This window comes from Vipera berus (genome assembly GCF_964194415.1).
Source record: "Vipera berus genome assembly, chromosome: 3".
Lineage (NCBI taxonomy): Eukaryota > Metazoa > Chordata > Lepidosauria > Squamata > Viperidae > Vipera > Vipera berus.
In genome coordinates this window covers 52,273,974-52,292,997 of record NC_138204.1, presented here as the reverse complement: position 1 = coordinate 52,292,997, position 19,024 = coordinate 52,273,974, and the positions used below count along the sequence as shown (strand labels likewise).

At 40.0% G+C, this 19,024-nt stretch overlaps 1 protein-coding gene across 1 annotated transcript; it reads left to right on the top strand.

Moving 5' to 3' along the window:
* Positions 1-316: 316 nt before the first annotated feature.
* Positions 317-15,815, top strand: LOC308666573 (armadillo repeat-containing protein 12-like; the record flags this gene model as incomplete). The annotated part of the gene is made up of 6 exons (XM_081325466.1): positions 317-455; positions 5,010-5,167; positions 6,519-6,653; positions 11,392-11,565; positions 13,260-13,331; positions 15,150-15,815. The coding sequence occupies 6 exons, from the start codon at positions 317-319 to the stop codon at positions 15,813-15,815; spliced, it is 1,344 nt and encodes a 447-aa protein (XP_081181592.1).
* Positions 15,816-19,024: the final 3,209 nt, after the last annotated feature.

The following is a 19,024-nucleotide window of genomic DNA, read 5'->3' as shown; positions in this document are numbered from 1 at the left end:
AGGGTGGGATATAAATGGGATTTTAAAAAAAAGCCTGTCTTCTTTTACTAATTATTCCCCTTAACATCTTTTCATTCCAAATACAATGCCAAGAAATTATCTCTCAAGTTCTGAGAGTATTTTCATGATATCAGGAGAAGGAGGAGAGAAGATTCAGAGGCCTAACCCTTATGATGATGATGATGTGCCAGAGTTGTCATGAAGGACACAGGTGACATCACAAACCATGTGAGGTGTAGTATTGCCACAGGTAAAGGATGAGTTGGCCTGTAGCCAGGGCAAGGTTCCATCAGGTTTCCTGGAAGTTTAAAGCAATATGAAGTACAATGAGCTGATAACTACTAACAACATGGTAACTGCAGCTACTGGAGCTACAGCCATCTATTTGGTGTCGAAGGCTCTCCTAGCAATTCTCAGAAGCCCCGCCTACAGCCCCGATTCAATGAACTTAGCCAGTGAGTTAAATGAAATAAGGGTTGAACATGCTCACAATATATGTTGTTGCTATTGCTCTCCTTGTCTCCCTCTTCCTCCCTGCCAAGTTTCATGGAGACTGATATCCAAATGAGAAGTCTCACAGTTGGAGATTCATGGACACAGATACTAGAGAAGCCCTAAGGGAAACTTCAGGATTGAAGTCCTGGTTGTTTGAATCTTCTGTCTCATTTTCTTACCTTTATTTTGTAATGGACCGAGAGCCGATCTTTTCACATAGTGACAAATACCTCACCCCTGCCTATTACTCTTTAAGTGGACCAATTAATATCCAGCTCTTTGATTTTAATCTTGCAAGCTCTTACCTTCACATCATCTCACTAGTTTCTCCTTCCCTTGGATCCCCTCTTTTTCCCTGGGCATGAGGAATTGCAAAGGCAGTTCCCACTGCCATCTGTATTTTGACTGGGATTGACAAAATCTCTTCCCTCTCTAATACCCCGGAGAAGGAGGGGAATGTTTGTATTCCTGACAGCAAAAAATAGGTAGGATTTCCCCAGTCCAAAAATCTTCCATTCAGCTATAGGCAGGGGAGAGTTGAGACTACGAATGTCTATCTCGTTATGACAACAGAAAATAGGCAGGGGACAACTTACATTTCTAAGGTATCTTTCTCATCTCCTCAGTCTGGAAGTAGGAAGAATTATTAGGTGTTGGTGCCACATTATAAGGCCAGTCCAGCAGTTTGGGCTTATGCAGGTAGTGGAAATGGGAAACATCTTAAAAGGTTATGTTTTCAACTGCTTCTCATGTTCTCTCTGTTTGTTCTTTCCAATGCTGACTCTTATTTGCAACAGGCCACCCTGCTGTCAGGCTCTCTGCTTCTGAATTGACCACTTTCCCCTTCCCACTTACCTCTTCTGATTCTTCCTGGAACGCTATGGCTGTCATGTTTGCCTTATCACCGATGAGTCATCTTGATTGTTGAACTAAAATATAATAAGGGGGGGGGAAGAGAACTGGAAACGCAGAAGAGGGTCTTATTTGTTGGCCAAGGGTCACTGGGGAAAAGAGTTGAAGCACGTGGCAGCTGTAGGACCAAGTAAGGTGGAGAAATGGAAGTACAAGATACGTTGGGCTGAGTAGGAATGTCAAAAAGTTTAAACCAATTATTTGCTATCAGATAAACACTGCCATTTTATTGTTACCACAATTTATCCCTGCTAGCAAAATAATTGTATCTGCTTTGTAAAGAGCCCTTGAGTCCAGCTAGGCTGCTGATTATGACAGCCATCCAAACATTTCGTTCTTCCATAATGTTTTTTTTTTTAATTTCTCATTTTAACCAATTCTTCTGAATTCCAAGGTGGTCTTGGATCCAAGTAGCAAACAAGACCAACTTTGCTTGATTTTCAAAACTGCCAAGATTGGCTAGAATGTACCACCTACCGATGTGTAAAACTAATGACCTGTCTACTCAAGCATTTTGTCCCAGGTGCAACCCAGTATGCACCATGCAAGGACACTATATGAGAAGGAGACACAGATGCAAGTAGAGGGGAGGAGGGGAGGGAGATTTGATATCAATGACGCAAAAGATGCTGAGACCCTAGAAAGTGCAAAGAGCACAGAAATGATAAGGGAACTAGCGACTAAACTGTATGAAGAACAGTTAAGAGAATTAGGTATGTCTAGTGTAATAACTGGGAAAGGTTGAGGGCAAGAGAAGAAGGGGATGACAGAGAATGAGGTGGCTGGATGGAGTCACTGAAGCAGTAGGGGTGAGCCTAAATGGACTCCAGAAGATGGTAGAGGACAGGAAGGCCTGGAGGAACGTAGTCCATGGGGTCGCGATGGGTTGGACACGATTTCGCAACTAACAACAAAAGTCTAATAAAGAGAAGGATTAAGGTTGACATGAAAGCTGTCTTCCAGTATTTGGGGGGGCAGTCACAGTGAGGAGGAGGTCAACTTATCTTTCAACGCACCTGAGTGCAGGACAATAAGCAATGGGTGGAGGCTAGTTACAGAGAGATCCAATTTAGAGCTAAAGAGAAATTTCCTGACAGTAAGAATAATTAATCAATGGAACAGCTTGCCTCCCGGAGTTGTGGATGCTCCATTGCTGGAGATCTTCAAGAAAATATTGGACAGCTATTTGTCCAGGATACAATAAGGTCTTCTGCTTTGGGCAGGGGGTTGGACTAGAAGACCTCCTGGATCTCTTCCAGCCATATGATTCTATGATTCCTGCTGATGTTTCTCAGCAATTCCTGCTGATGTTTCTCAGCAACAGTGAGATTTAGTATCTCTGATGGTGGATATTATACATTAGCCATTATGTCTATAAGCCATTAGTGAGCTTTTTCTCCATAACCATGTCTAATTCTTTTAAGAATCATCCTACTTGGTGTTATGAGCTGTGGTGGTGCAGTAGTTATAATGCAGTACTGCAGGCTATTTCTGCTGACTGCCAACAGTTCAGCAGTTCGAATCTCAGCAGGCTCAAGGTTGACTCAGCCTTCCATCCTTCCGAGGTCGGTAAAATGAGGACCCCGATTGTTGGGGGCAATATACTGACTCTGTAAACTGCTTAGAGGGGGCTGTAAAGTACTGTGAAGTGGTATATAAGTCTAAGTGCTATTGCTATTACTACATTGTATAGGAATGAATTTCATAATTTAATGATGGGCTGCACTAAAATATTACCTCTCAAACCATCATTCAGCTTCACTGGTTCTAATACTAGGTATTACTGGTATGAAAATGCCATTCTTCCACTTTTCTGTCTTTAATTTTATACTCTTCTCCTGTGAACCTATGCGTTTATTTGCTTATTATATAAGTAAAAAGCTCCAAAAATTTGTAACATTTTCTGAGAAAGTTTAATTATTTTAGATGCCCTTTTTAACCTTTCTACCTCTACAATACAGTATTCCTTTTGAAATGCAAAGATTGGTAGTACACCAGTGTAATAGCACTGTAGATTTGCATATATTAATAACAATAATTGGCAGAGTTTTTAATCCTTCTCATCTTTCCTATTACCCATTTCTTTAGCATTTTATGACTATCACTTTGTTCTTTGAGTCTTATGATTTATGTTGATTGCTTTTATTTAGTAACTTATGACTATCACTGAGTGTTATACCTTATGATATGATAATTGCATTATTATTTTTTTTAATTCCATTTATATCCCGCCCTTCTCCGAAGACTCAGGGCGGCTTACAAGCTTAGCAGTAGCCTTCATTCTATGTATATGCCTGCTTATTAGGGCTTTCATACACCCCCCAAGTGGCATTATTACAAAGTCAGCTTATTGCCCCCAACAATCTGGGTCCTCATTTTACCTACCTCGGAAGCATGGAAGGCTGAGTCAGCCTTGAGCCTGGTGGGATGCGAACCTGCAATAATTGCAGGCAGCTGGTGTTACTTAAGGAGGCATTAGCCCACTGCTCCACCAAGACTCTTCCAGATTATGATTAGGATCATAATTTATCACTTGTTGCTTGTATGTACACTGAGAGCTTATGCACCGGAGACAAATTCCTTGTGTGTCCAAACAACTTGGCCAATAAAGAATTCTATTCTATTCTATTCTATTCTATTCTATTCTATTCTATTCTATTCTATTCTATTCTATTCTATTCTATTCTATTCTATTCTATTCTATTCTATTCTATTCTATTCCATTCCATTCCATTCCATTCCATTCCACTCCACTCCACTCCACTCCACTCCACTCCACTCCACTCCATTCCAAACTTTAATTTTTCGCTGGGCATAACTTCTAAACAAAGCACTGTTGGCTCCTGAGACTTTTACACGTTTGTTTGTTTGATTTGTCTCTGCCTCAGACTGGCTGAACATTTTTGTCCTAAAAGTATTAGATTCTTGTGAGGCTTAGAGACTTCCTTGAGAATAAGTACGGCACTAGAGTGGCAGTTAACTGATACCATTTCACTGCCTGTTTTTTTTTTAAATAAGAAAATATTTTAAAACTATTTTAAAAATAGGTATAGCAGAGAACCTGGGCAGGTGTCAAGGAAGGTGTTTTGGGGGAAATGCTCACAGATCCTATATTGTCTTCCACTGAACTAATACTTTTATTTTGATTGCCACAGAAACAGGTAATCCTCAACATATGATCACAATTGAGCCCAACATTTCTGTGGCTAAGCAAAACAGTTGTTAAGTGAGTTTTGCCCCATTTTATGATATTTCTTGCCACAGTTATTAAGTGACTCACTGCAGTTGTTAAGTTAGCAACATGGTTGTTAAGGAGAATTTGGTTTCCCCATTGACTTCGCTTGTCAGAAGGTCACAAAAGATAATCACAAGACCTGAATTTTGATCATGTAATCATGGGGATGCTGCAATGGTTGTAAGTGTGAAAAATGGTCATAAGTCACTTTTTCAGTGCTGTTATAACTTCGAATGGTCACTAAATGAGTAGTAAGTCAAGGACTACCTGTATATGCAGGATGTTTCAGTGCAAAAATGTCTTCACGGGAATTTTAAACCATCTTCAGTTTCATGTTGGAATTTCATTTTTGAATTATTGCTTCTAGGTCTATCTTCAGAATCTTTCTATACTCTATCTGTAAAAGCAAGTGTTCCAGGAGAGCTCAGACGGCTTCTGTTGTCCCTCAGTCCCAACCTAGATGATGACACCAAGAAGATGACACTTCGTAATATTGCTCAGTGTATCTACTTGAACGAATCTGAGGTGAATGTCCTACATTACAGGACATGCTGTAGAATGTGACGAGGAAGGTTGAGTCTTATGCAGCTGCACAGGTCTATAGCCCAATATCTTCAGCCTTAAAGTTCCATTATTACCATTCCTCACTCCATTAGAGATCAGTTTCCAAGACTGTACTTTTTCTGGAAAAGGGGATGAGGGATTCTGCAGAGAGATCAGCCTAATGTTTGACTGGGAGATATTTAAGATGCTTTTACTGGGGGAAAAATAAGGTAGATTTTCAGCAGAAAGTGAAAGGTATGTTAATAGATCATGGCTGATAAAATCAAAATTTCCTACCTGTACATTTCCTTCCTGCCTTCTGGGAAAATCAGACTCTGGCTGGACCTGGAACAGATATTGGAATTACTGTTCTGTTACTGCATTGTGCATCATTCATGAAATCCTTGAATGTGAAGGGGAGACTACCTTTGTCCTAATGTACACTTAAATGCAGGTAGTTAGGATATATTTCTTCCCAGGATAAGCCTGGGATCTGTGTGTACTCTGAATACAATACAGAGGTCTTTTGGGGATCAATAGATTTCCTCAGTTCTTTTTTGACCTTTGGGGCATTTAAATTAAGCACTTGTCCCCTTCTTTAGAGATAAAATCCCATTCAAAAATAAAAGTCAAAAACCTCAAAGCCGCTCTAGTGATAAGATTTTTTTTTAAACCCTTACAGTTGCCTTGCCCAGTGATTCCTGATCTTATGTGAATCTTGCCAAAACTAAAGTTCTTAGAATATGTTTTACTGCAATTCACCTCAACCCAGTGCAGAGTTGACGGGGCTTGTGATTAAATACATTTAGTGACTACACAGGAGTATCCGTAGGGAATGTGGTGGGTGCACTTTGGTGGGTGGAATTGATAAAGACGTGGGATAAGTTTGGCATTTATTCCAGTAAAATGCAGATTATGCCATCCCTGCACCTAGAATCTGCAGTCCCATTGTGAAACTGAATTGCTCTTCAGTGTCAACAGAGATGTATTCAGTGATGGGATTCAGCTGGTTTGCCCCACTTTGACAGAACCAGTAGCTAATTTTTTGTTGCCCAGGCCTAGAATGGACTTCTGGAAGCGGCATCCACACAGAGAACCGGTTGTTCACATATTTGAATCCCACCACTGATGTATTGCATCCCTCTTGACAGTTACCACTTTACCACTTTATTGTCTATATTTGGCCTGTGATTTGGTATCTCAGCCATCAAATCTTACCTCATGCAGGTCAGATGGTGTTATGGTGAATATGACATATTTGCCGCATTTCAGATATGGTAGTTGATAAGGCTGATGTGCATAGCCACGTGATTGCTTCTTTCTTACTTCCTAGGCAAATGGTTGCACCAATGATGACATAAAATTAGTGGCCTCTTTCCTGGATGATAAGGATAAAGACACTAAAACTGAGACCCTGAATGCCCTCAAAGCCTTCAGTGCCATCTGGAAGTTTAAAATCAAAATCCAGGTAAACGTTTTTGGAAACGGTATATGGACCCCAAATTTATCTTTAGGATGACTGATTTCTTTTTTTTTATTGAAAAGTTTTACAGTACATTTTTGAATACAAAACCCCTCCCATCCCCCTCCCCTCTCCCCAAACCTCCCCAACTCTCCCCTCCCCTCCCCTCCCCTCCCCCCTCCCCGACTTCCCAGAGCTAAATACAGGGTATAAAAATACAAACAAACATAATCTAGAATATGCAAACAACAATAAAATATTAAATTCTATCGCACTTTAACTCTTAATAAAATAACTACAAGCTAGTTATACATCATATAAATCCACTACTTATTCAAATGCTAAGTGAAACTTTTTAGTCCCATATTTATTCTGGATATAATCAATCCATCTTCTCCACTTCACAATATATCTCTGTTGCGATTGGTCTTTCAAATACGCTGAAATCTTTGCCATTTCCGCCAAATTGGAAACCTTTAAAGTCCATTCTTCTATAGTCGGCAGTTCTTCCTTCTTCCAATATTGCGCTACTAAAAGTCTCGCTGCCGTAGAGGATGACTGATTTCTTGTACTAATGAAGTTTTTATGTATTTATTTATTTAATTTATATATTACCTGCCTAACCATTCATAAGGATTCTGACCTCCGCACACTTTCTACAGATGTGGTCTTTTTATCTTGTATTTGCTATTGACTAATGCTTCACTTCCTTTTAGGATGTTTTTAGGTCTTTTTTTCAAAGTATGTTTTGAATTCTACTTTCCAAATTGTATTTTAATTATTTTTGTCAGCTACTCTAGGACATTATTAGAAAGGATTGGATAAAAATATTTAATTCATAAAATGAACACCAATAACAAAGCTATTTAATGCTCTACTTTGTGTATTCCCCCTTGCGTGGAAATATGGTCTATAAATTTATTTTATTTTAATTTTTTTATTTTAATTCCATTTATATCCCACCCTTCTCCGAAGACTCAGGGTGGCTTACAAGCTTAGCAGTAGCCTTCATTCTTTGTACATGCCTGCTTATTAGGGCTTTCGCCCCCCCCCCCCCAAGCGGCATTATTACAAAGTCACCTTATTGCTCCCAACAATCTGGGTCCTCAATATAGAAAGTGACACAGAGGGGGGAAAACATACCAGTGTCTACTGAGAGATTCCATATTTCTTGCAAAAAGTTAATACTGTGCAGCCCATGATCTGTGGGTCATGGTTTTAGATATATTTCCTTATCTGAATAGATAAAACAGAATCACCATGGGCAGGCAAAAAAAGCAATGGAGCAGGAGTGACTTCCAACTTTCTGCAGCTTCCCCTTTGACTTAGCCTGTGGAAAGCCGGCAAGAAGGATCAGAAATTATAAACACATGACCTCATCTGATCACAATGATGCTACAGGGCAGCACAGCCATACTGCAGCAGCCACAATTTTGGCCATGCAAGTAGTCTGAAAATCTTTGCAATTTCAAACCCATAAGTGTGAATAGGTCCTGGATTTTGGATGGATTCTTTAAGTTAGCCATTTGAAGTATTTTGATTCAAAAATTGTTGCCTTGTGATGTACTGTTTTCCCAATAGAAGGTTACAAACAGACAAACAGAACAGTTTTAGTAGTACATAGATTCCAATAAGTTTATTTTAAAATACTGCAGATATCAAAGCATCTGAGAAAACATTTCAATAGAAAAAAATAACTTGAGAATTTATGCAGTCCTAATGCACTGGAACAAATTGTGAAATTAAGAGATGTTTTAACTGAATATTCTGCCATTTAACAATTTTATGCATTCCAGATTGTTCTTGCAATAACTCAATTTGTTAAATTTTGTTGACAATAGTATGATCTAAACTATTAATATAATTGCTTGCTTCTGGTTACCAAAAGAACCTTTTTAAACTAGGATTACCTAGTTTAAGTATAAATATATGAATAAGGGTCAGAGTTATACTTCTTTGCCAGAATCTTCCCAATCTTCCTAATTGGTGTATTAGACAACATTTGGTACATAATAATAGCAGTGCAAATGTGTTATTATATGCTAGTGATATATTATTGATCGTAAAATCTCATCAAATTTATGAAAGATAAATGCTGTATAAATGAATATTACTTCAAGGCTGATATAGTGACATATATCATATATTTCTAGGTTTATACCTTAAAGCAGGGGTGTCAAGCTCAATTTCAGTGAGGGCCAGCAGATGGGACCTGGCATTGTATTGTACCATTTCTAAGGCTTTTCCTGACATTCAAAAAAATCTTCCCCCTTAATTACATTTTTTTCCTCAACTGCCAGATTTTTTTTTATAAAACCAGATTGTGCAGGATGGATGATGAAAACCAATATCGCTGATAGAGTAAATAACAGGGTTGTGGTCAATAATTTTACATCGACTTTTAGCAAACAAATGGGAAAATAATGTGCACAGACCTGAAGTTCATGGCAACTGGACTTCTTTTCTTTTTGGTTTGAAATGCTTTGCTGCTTATCCAACTATCTTTGTCAGACTGAAGACTGTTATTCTGTTGGGTTCCAAACCAAAAAGAAAAGACGTCCAGTTGCCATGACCATTCAAGTTCCAGACAGCTCTGCCTGGATGACTGGGATTCCTTAAAGTCCCAGTTTTATAAACCTCACTAAAGAAACTTGGAAAACCTTTAAGAAAGCATCATTTTGGATTTTGAAATGTACCGGGACAGAAACCTCAATATAGGTCTTGTAATACATTAGAGAATAATCAGGAGTATTTCCTGTTTTCATAGCAAAATCTATTAATCCTTGGCGAGATGGAAGTGCAGCCATATAACCTGCTTGGTCTTACATAATCTTAGGAAGTGTTCTGTTATATAAAAATTGATTACTTTGTTCCTTTGTTGTATTTAATTCAGTTTTATGTAATCAAGAGTAACATTTTCAAAAAGTTGATTTATTGACTCATAAACTAACTATCTCTCTATTTCCTGGGCATTCTCTGTGGTTTATATAAGAAATAGTACATAGTTGCAACTGTTTCAGATGAAAGGTTAGTTACTTTTACTTTGCTCCCAGTACTTTTGCTTTATATCATTCAGTGATTTTGTTTCGAAACATAGAGGGAAATGTTCCTATGCAGCATGAACAAATACTATGTGTAATTGGGATTTTGAATCATCTGCATATATGCTGAAAAGCATATTTTCCTGTTTCTACTTGTCAATTTTTCTTTTTATAGTAAAGGTAAAGGTTCCCCCGCACATGTGTGCTAGTCGTTTCCAACTCTAGGGGCCGGTGCTCATCTCCGTTTCAAAGCCGAAGAGCCAGCGCTTGTCCGAGGACGTCTCCGTGGTCATGTGGCCAGCATGACTAGATGCCAAAGGCGCACGGAACGCTGTTACCTTCCCACCGTAGTGGTCCCTATTTTTTTACTTGCATTTTTACGTGCTTTCGAACTGCTAGGTTGGCAGAAGCTGGGACGAGTAACAGGCGCTCACTCTGTTCCACGGCACTCGGGATTCGACCTGCCAAACTGCCGACCATCTGATTGACAAGCTCAGTGTCCTAACCCACTGAGCCACCGCGTCCCTCTTCACATATCGTTAACATGTACACACGTGTGTGCGCGCACACACACACACATATGCCTTAAAGGAATTCCAAACAGCCAAAAAAATGTACAGCTAATCTATAACAAAAAACTTAAAAACTTGTGAATACTTTAATAAAGTTATATTTAAATATAATCTAGAAAAAATAAGAGATCCACAACGAAATGCAATACATTCATGAACAATCAATAAAAAAAACCCTTCTGGATCTCTTATTTCTTGTTCTCCTACAAATGTAGAGTAATTGAGAATCAGAACTACTATATAGATATTCAATTTTAAATTTCCACTTATGTTGACTAGACCAACCCATTTGATGGATAAAATACTGTTCCTTTGAAGAAGGATAGGCTTTTCCTGTAAAAGAAGGGAAGTTCAAAAGTAAGGTTCCAAAGTATTACTTCACAGAAAGAGTAGTGAAAACTTAGAACCAAATTCCAGCTGAGGTAATGGGTCAATCATTAGTAACTAAGCTTAAGCGTGCTTGGGATAAACACATGCCCATCACCTGACAAAAAAAGTTAAAAAAATTAAAAATTCAGCGGGCAGACTTGATGGGCCTCTAGGTCTTTTTCTGCTACCACTTCTCTATGTTTCTCTTTCTAACAGTAAGCTACTCAATTTAGTAGGTATCTGCCACCTCTTAGAGATGTATTTAAGATAGTTGGCTTTCACATAAGTAATAGAGATGCCATATTGGCTGAAACTAAAAAGGGAAAGAAAAAAGTAAATATATATAAACATGTGCACTAATATTTCCAAAAATTAAAATAAAGATGAAACAAATTGTTTTGGGGAGGCTGGGATGAATTTTTAAAAGCTAAAACAAAAAATTCCTTCCACTGAATTTACAGTTGCATATTCATTGAAAGGACATTCTTTCAGCTGCCAGTAGAAGGCACTATGATCAAGGGGTATGGGTTGATTTTTTAAAAATTCACAAATTTAAAATTAAAGCCAATGTGTTGGCTGTGGAATTTTGGAAGTGGAAATCCATACATCTAAAAGTTGCTAAGGTTGAGAAGCACTGCGGTTAACTTTAAAGATGTATCTTTAAAAAGTCAAAAACCAACTATTTACATTCCATCTCAAAGATATACAGACTGTAAACTGGTAAAGAAGAATTCAATTTTTCTTTTATATCTTTCTTTGCAGGAATATGTCCCCAAAATCATCGAGACTGTGACAAGCAACTGGGATAACAATCTGCAAATGGCTGGTTTGAAGCTGCTGAATGGGTTGCACATACCAGACCACACACACACATTATTGAGAACACAGCTTACAAACTTTATGGACATTCTGCTCACAGTAAACACTCCAACCAAGGTACACAACACACAGGCACTTTCTTCTCTTTCAATAAGCCCAGGGGTTTGAGACTGGCTAAGCTTGGAACAGAGCAAAAATACATGTCTATAAAGAGATGCTAATAATATTCAGAATCTTTCCTCTAAATTCATCATTAATTGCAGCCACTCAGATTCTGATTTATTCCAGTTCTCTGACTCAGTTCTGAACCTAGGTTCTGAACCACCCTCCTGCCCAATCAGCCACCTTCTTGGATCATTAAGCATATTCGGTCCACACTAAATAGTATTTTCTTTTTCCCTGAACTTTTAAAAATCATTAGTATTCTTTGTCTACCTTGGGATATCCTATGCTTTGCCGATGGCTTACTCCTCTTCATGGATGTTGCCCTTTTGGCAACATGAAAATGATCATAATGGTTCGCATATCCTGAATATTAGAAATGGAACAAAAAGGTTGGGCCCAGAGTAAAATGTTAAAAAGCCTTTATTCAGGTTTTTCCAGAGCACACTATTCTGTGCCCCAACTGCTGTTAACTCCTTATGAGCACTAATTATACTCAGCCACCATTGGAGTATGTTTTTGTAGGTGTATGTGTATAGGTGTATGCAGTGCTTTTTTTGTAAAAGAAAAAGGTGCCGGAACTCACACATGTCATACAACCCGCCTTGCCTACCCTACAAGGTAGGGTAGAGGAAAAAGGTGCCAGAACTCCGTTCTGAGCGTTCTATGACAAAAAAAGCCCTGGGTGGATGTGTTTTAACATCTGCAAAAATAAGAGCCCTGAAGGCTGCTAAAACTCCCTGTGTTGGGAAACTGTTGTCAGAAATGCAGAGAATAATTATTAGAATTCATGCTGCCTCTCCCTCCACTTATCAAACCAGCTTTGCCTAACTGCTGTCAGACTAGAAAGCATTACATGGAATCCTCAACCAGTCTGACTCATGACTACATTTTGCAACTGGTAATCTGTCATAGATGCTCTGGAGACCTGCCTAATCAGGATCTATTGACAGAAGTGCTCTTCTCCTCATGCCTTTTCTCTCTAATACAGACAGGTGGGAGAGGAAGAGTAAAAACAGAAAGGGGAAAAAGCTATTTTCCAGCAGAATAGATTTATCCTTCTGCTGTGTTTGATTTATTTTTTTACCTGAGTGGTCTTGGACTCTAAATAAACTTCCACCTTTAATTTCCCCTTCCCCTGCATGCAAATGAATAGAGGATATCAATCAATTGGCTAGCATATTGGGAAGAGTTGATGTGCTGAGCATTGCAGATTGGCTTTTTAGGAACCCAGGCCCCTGGATGCTGGGCTATTTCCTCTCAAGCCATCACTGAAAGGATATGAAGTCTGCACTCTTTATTGTTATTTTGGCTTATAATAGTTGGATGACTCTAGATCAGACATGTCAAACTCACAACTTCACGTGATGTCACACAACGTATCAGGACAGTTTTGCCATTGCCGGCAATGGGGTGAGCGCGGCTTCCAGGTGACACCTCTGGCCTGTGGGCCGGCAGTTTGACACCCCTGTTCTAGATTGATGCAATAAAGCCCTTGTGGGGAAATGACCAGGAACAGCAACAACAACAACAAAAATTATCAGCAATACTTCTTTATTTGCTTGAGAGTTCTAGTCGCAAAGGGAGCTACAATGGGCTAGTTTCTACATGGCAGTTTCTAAAATGGATCTTATCACCTGTTTGATTAGGTACAAGTTCTCAAATTTCTTGGTACACTCATTGAGAAGAAAGACTTGCTATACGACATCCTGAATTGTCAGGTAAGAAATTTGTGTTGGGGTGGGAGGAAGCAGTAGGGCATAGCAGGAATTTCTGGGAGCTCCAGAGAGGTTTGGGGGTTGTTTTACTTCTTCATAATCTTTTATTTATTTTATTTATTTAGCATCTGGCATTGTTACAATAGCCAGTAGACTACAATGTTAATGCAGAGGAGTAGTTTGGCTGCCTGTTTACTAGCTATATTAGGTACATTCTTAAACACTTCCCAAGGTGCACCACAGGAGGGCGAGCTAGATTTGCACCTGTGAGAAAGATGGATGAGCGGCTCTTCCTGCAGCGTCATCAAGGCCCCCTTCCTCCACCAGAGCCACCTCATAAACAGGCATTTCAACTAGGAAGGTTCAGAGCCAGCACCATCTTATCTCCCCCACTGAAGTGGTATCTATTTATCTATTCGCATGGAACATGCTTTCAAACTGCAAGGTGTGCAGAAGCTGAGCCAAGTAACAGGAGCTTACCCCACCATGCAGTGCTAGGACTTGAACCACTGGAGCAGAGACCATTTCCAGCATCATTGAGCCACTGAGCCACAGCACCTCTTGCTTCTTCATAAGATCTGAGTACATAGTAGCAACTTATGAAAACGTGACCTCCTAAGTTCTAGAAATCTGTGAAATATAGTTTAAAGCCCTGTTTTATGTCTGGAGTCAGTCAGAAAGCCTTCTAAGCTGTGGCAAATCAAAATAGTTGCCAAATAAAAGTCAGATCAAAAGCAGAAGAAATAAGAATGTCCATTTGTCACACCATATAGCTAAGCACAGCTAATCTATTTTCATGGTCTGAATTCATAGTACATAAATACATCTGGTCAATCACAAACAGCATTGGTTAAAATCACAGGCAAGTGACCCCGAGACTTCAGTTAGCAACACTGAGATTTTAGTGAGCAGATTCAAAGGCCAATATAAAGTAATGTTTTCAGAGGCCTAGATGTTGCTTATGGAGAACTTCCAGATCCTACAGAACCTGTCTCAGCTGTTCCTTGAATCTGAATCTGACTATCTACATTCCCTGGGTTCCAATGCAAGAAGATAGGCATAGTCAAGCACTTAGCTGCCATATTCTTGGCACCTCCCTTGATCCAACCTTGTCCCTGTTACCCAACATGAATGTGCAAGCTCCTTCCAGCCCCACTCCAGCCCCAAACAGCATTTCTTCCTCATCTTTATCTGAGATAATGTAGCGGAGTGCAGAGATAACCTTGACAAAGCAATGCAAGAGTTGTTAGGAGAGCCATTAAGAGAAAATAACTGACAACTCAGTCCCAGGAAAGGAAAAAGCATGAGGGGGAAATTCAAAACAATGCTATTTTGATTATGTTTGGTATAAGATGGGCAGAGGAAAGCTCTGGCAGGCTTTCAAGCTAATGTTATTATACCCTGTAACAGTAGAGTTGTCTTCTTGTAAACCTTTTCATATTATATCCTGATCTGACCTATATCAAAGGATGGACAGGTAATGCATGATGACACTTTACAGTGGAGAAACTGCCCATGCACTTCTCTTGGATAATAGCACGCAGAGAACTTGGTCACAGTCTTCTTCCATTTAACAAAATTCAGGGCATTTTTATTTAAATTATGATGTTAAAATTATATACAGTCACAATTTATATAAGTTGACAACTTATTTTCCCTCCCTTTTTTTGCGATAACATGTGGTGACCAGCTTGATAATGGGAGAGCCAGGGTTAGTGTTATCCTTCATTCCTTGAGCTAATGCAGAGAGAGGGAAGAATGAGGAGGAAGGCTCTGAACTGAAGTTTTGTGAATGAAGTGTTTTTCATCTCTTTCTCCAAGGTACCCGCTGACTTCCTGAACCTCTTCCAGACGTCTCAACCTGGGAATCTGCTGTATGAGATGTTAGTACTTCTGGAACGACTTAGTGAAGGGCGCCAGTCTCCACAGTACCAGTCAACACAGTGGGACTATAACAAAAACTCCCTCCATGAAATCATCTTTGGTGACAATTCCCGCCTTTCTGAGCGCTTGCTGGCTCTCATTGTCCATCCTGAAGACGACGTGCAGACTCAGGCTTGCAAAGTGATCCTCAGCCTGAGGATAAACAAGGAAGAAAGCAGGATCAGTAGTGGGCATACTCTGGGGTCTGAGCCCAGTGCTTACCCTCTTGAATCCACCAGACAAAGCCAGATTACCAATGCCTCCCTTGTTGACCAGCCTTTACTTCCAACCACTGATTCCTCCTCTGATGCTCCTCACATTGAAAGTGGTGGCAGCTTTCATCCTCTCGTGGGCACTGATGAGACTAGTGGCGGAAGCTTTCACCCTCTCCTGGGCACCGATGAGACTGGCCGTAGTTTCTATCCCCTTGAGAGAGCCAATCATAGCTTCCACCCCCTTCCAAATATCAGTGTGGAGGGCAGTGACCATGTCCTGGAGGAACCCATGGATAGTTTTCATTCTCCTCCCGTTGCTGAGTCAGAAGAAAGTGACAACAGCGGTTGAATGGGGCAGTTGTACAGAGGAAAAAAAGAGACTAATAAAATGGGTTGGCAAACAGAAGAAAATGCCTTTCTGTCTCTCTCTCTATTAAAAAAACTACAAAAGAGACAGATATTCTTGCCTCTCCCAAATCAGAAGAGCCTTTGTCTGAAGAATTTTTTTTTAAAAAAAGCAGTCCCTTTGCTGTCACTGAGAGGTAAATACTGTCAGGTGCAAGCAACCTAAACCACTCATAAATAGTATTAAACAGAAATGTGATTATTAGTCACCTATTTAAAAGAAACTCACCGGACTGACTACATTTCCTTGGGAACAGGCAGATAAGCCATTGGGGATTCTGGGGGTAGGTCAGGCCTGGGCCGCTTTGTGCAATGCAAAGACTCTAAACTTGTTGTTCTGTTGTTGTTGTTAGCTGCGAAGTCATGTCCGACCCATCACGACCCTATGGACAACATTCCTCCAGGCCTTCCTGTCCTCTACCATCTTCTGCAGTCCATTTAAGCTCACGCCTACTGCTTCAGTGACTCCATCCAGCCACCTCATTCTCTGTCGTCCCTTTCTTCTCAATCTTTCCCAGCATTAGGCTCTTCTCCAGTGAGTCCTTCCTTCTCATCAGGTGGCCAAAGTATTTGAGTTTTAGCTTCAGGATCTGACCTTCTAAAGAGCAGTCAGGGTTGATCTCCTCTAGGACTGACCGGTTTGAATGCCTTGCAGTCCAAGGGACTCGCAGGAGTCTTCTCCAGCACCATAGTTCAAAGGCCTCAATTCTTTGGCGCTCAGCCTTTTTTATGGTCCAACTTTCACTGCCATACATTGCAACTGGGAAGACCATAGCCTTGACTATACGCACTTTTGTTGACAGGGTGATGTCTCTGCTTTTTAGTGTGCTGTCTAGATTTGTCATGGCTTTCCTCCCCAGGAGCAAGTGTCTTTTAATTTCTTGGCTGCAGTCCCCATCTGCAGTGATCTTGGAGCCCAGGAAAATAAAATCTGTCACTACCTCCAATTCTTCCCCATCTATTTGCCAGGAGTTGAGAGGGCCGGATGCCATGATATTGGTTTTCTTAATGTTAAGTTTCAACCCAACTTTTGCACTCTCCTTCTTCACCCGCAACAAGAGGCTCTTTAGTTCTTCTCTTCTTAACACTTCCCTCCAGTCTAGCTGGAGATTCTACCACAAATATTAACCATAACCTCTCTATCATGTATTGGAGTATTGGAAACAACCTTTCAGTGATTTCACTCCAAAACTTTCCCAGGTCTTCCCTCATATGTATTTTCACAGCCTAATTAAACTGCAGCAGAAAGCAAATAAACCCACAATAAATCTAGAAATTCAGTTCCTCCTGAACCTGTTTATAAAGCTGTATGTTTTCAAGGAGTCAGGTAGTACTTGTGTCTGAGTCAATCCAAAAGATAAAACTCCACAAGTCACATTCCCAAAGATAATTGGTTCCAGCCGTAAGTGTTCTCAGGAATTCAAAAAACAACACATTACTTCTGTGGATTGTCAGGGAAGGATTATTACTCCCCTATCAGAGGGCGATGAACCGTGGTTCATTTGATGCATGGTGAACATCAAGTAAAGAAATCCGAGGCGTATTCTACTGTAAAACTTTTAATGAGAAAACAAAAGACCTAAACTGACTACATCTCTCATCAGGCAGAATACAAAGTAAAAGTGAGAAAACTTTTTCTAGACATGAGCACTTAATAGGACAAGACAGAGTAAAACCATAACATGGCTGCACATGTGACATTCACTATGGTTACATGATAAGATAGTAACACAGGTGCAGAGAGCAGGGGAAAATGTACAGACAGAAATGAGCAAAGCTGGCAAAACTAAAAAACACGCAGTGACATGGATGACTTTCCATCTGAGTGGACTTTAACAACCAGGGTTCCTTTATCCTCTAGCCAGGGACAGTTGAAACTGATTTTCCCTGATGTCTGCTTTCAGCCTTCCAAAGCTTCAGCCTTCCTTGGATGCCCTTCCATACGAGCAGCCATTCTTTCGCCTTTTTTTCCCATTACTCCCATGGATGTTTACAGGAGAGATAATGTGGACATATGATGAGGCTGGCATTTGATATAATCATGCAAATGCTGTGACTTACATACTTGTATCATGTGATGATATTATATGTATGATGATGCCATTCTGCCGATGTCATCATTTGGGGTTATTATGAAAGCAATAGCAATAGCACTTATATACTGTTTCATAGTGCTTTACAGCCCTCTCTAAGTGGTGTATAGAGTCAGCATATTGCCCTCAACAATCTGGGTCCTCATTTTACTGACCTTGGAAGGATGGAAGGCTGAGTCAACCTCGAGCTGGTCAGAATCGAACTCCTGGAGTGAGCAGTGAGTCAGCCTGCAGTACTGCATTCTAACCACTGCGCCACCATGGCTCTGATTCGCTGTGGGATGTCATCAGCTGCTACAAGCATTCCCAAAACTGGGAGGCCTTGCTTCTACTTCAGCTCAGAATTCTCCAGAACAAAATAGGGCACAGTAGGGTTTGGACCTGTTCTTTCTCTACTGATGCTAATGTTTGGTTTCTGAGTAAAGGGAATTGTAGGCTTGCTTGTCTTCTGATTTGGAGCTGATCTTTGTGTCTTTCTGAATAACTGTTTCACAAACCCCCTATGACCCTTCCAAAAGAAGAGCTGTGTACCTTTAGGTTGTAGGGGAAAGCACACATATGCAGCAAGTGATACATTCATGCTTCAGTTTGTTTTTTTTCAACTCAAATCCACAACTTGCTGCACACTCCTCTCTTCATCTCTTTCTCTTCCTTCTGACTGGGCTGCCCCTTAAGTTACTTGCTTGACTGTATTCTTAATGCGTAGTAAATTCAGACACTGTGATTCGGAAAATATTTAGATCTTTGCTTTATGTGTTAACCAAGTCATTGTAACTTATTTGACAAAGTACGATTTGGCATGATATTTCAGCCTAGCTACTGTTTATTGCAGTAGTTATACAGGGAGAGGCAGACTGGTGATCAGGACCCATCAATAATGTATTATATACACTTTATTAACTGTCCAAATGGGTTACCAATTTCTTCTAAACACTTCCTTGTTTGATGCATGACCTCTGAATATTCCTAAGTCTAGTAACATTTTCCCTGAAAAAAAAACTAGCTGGAAGACAAACTAGAGCAATAGCAAAGCAGAGAGATGTAAGACCAAAGAACGAAA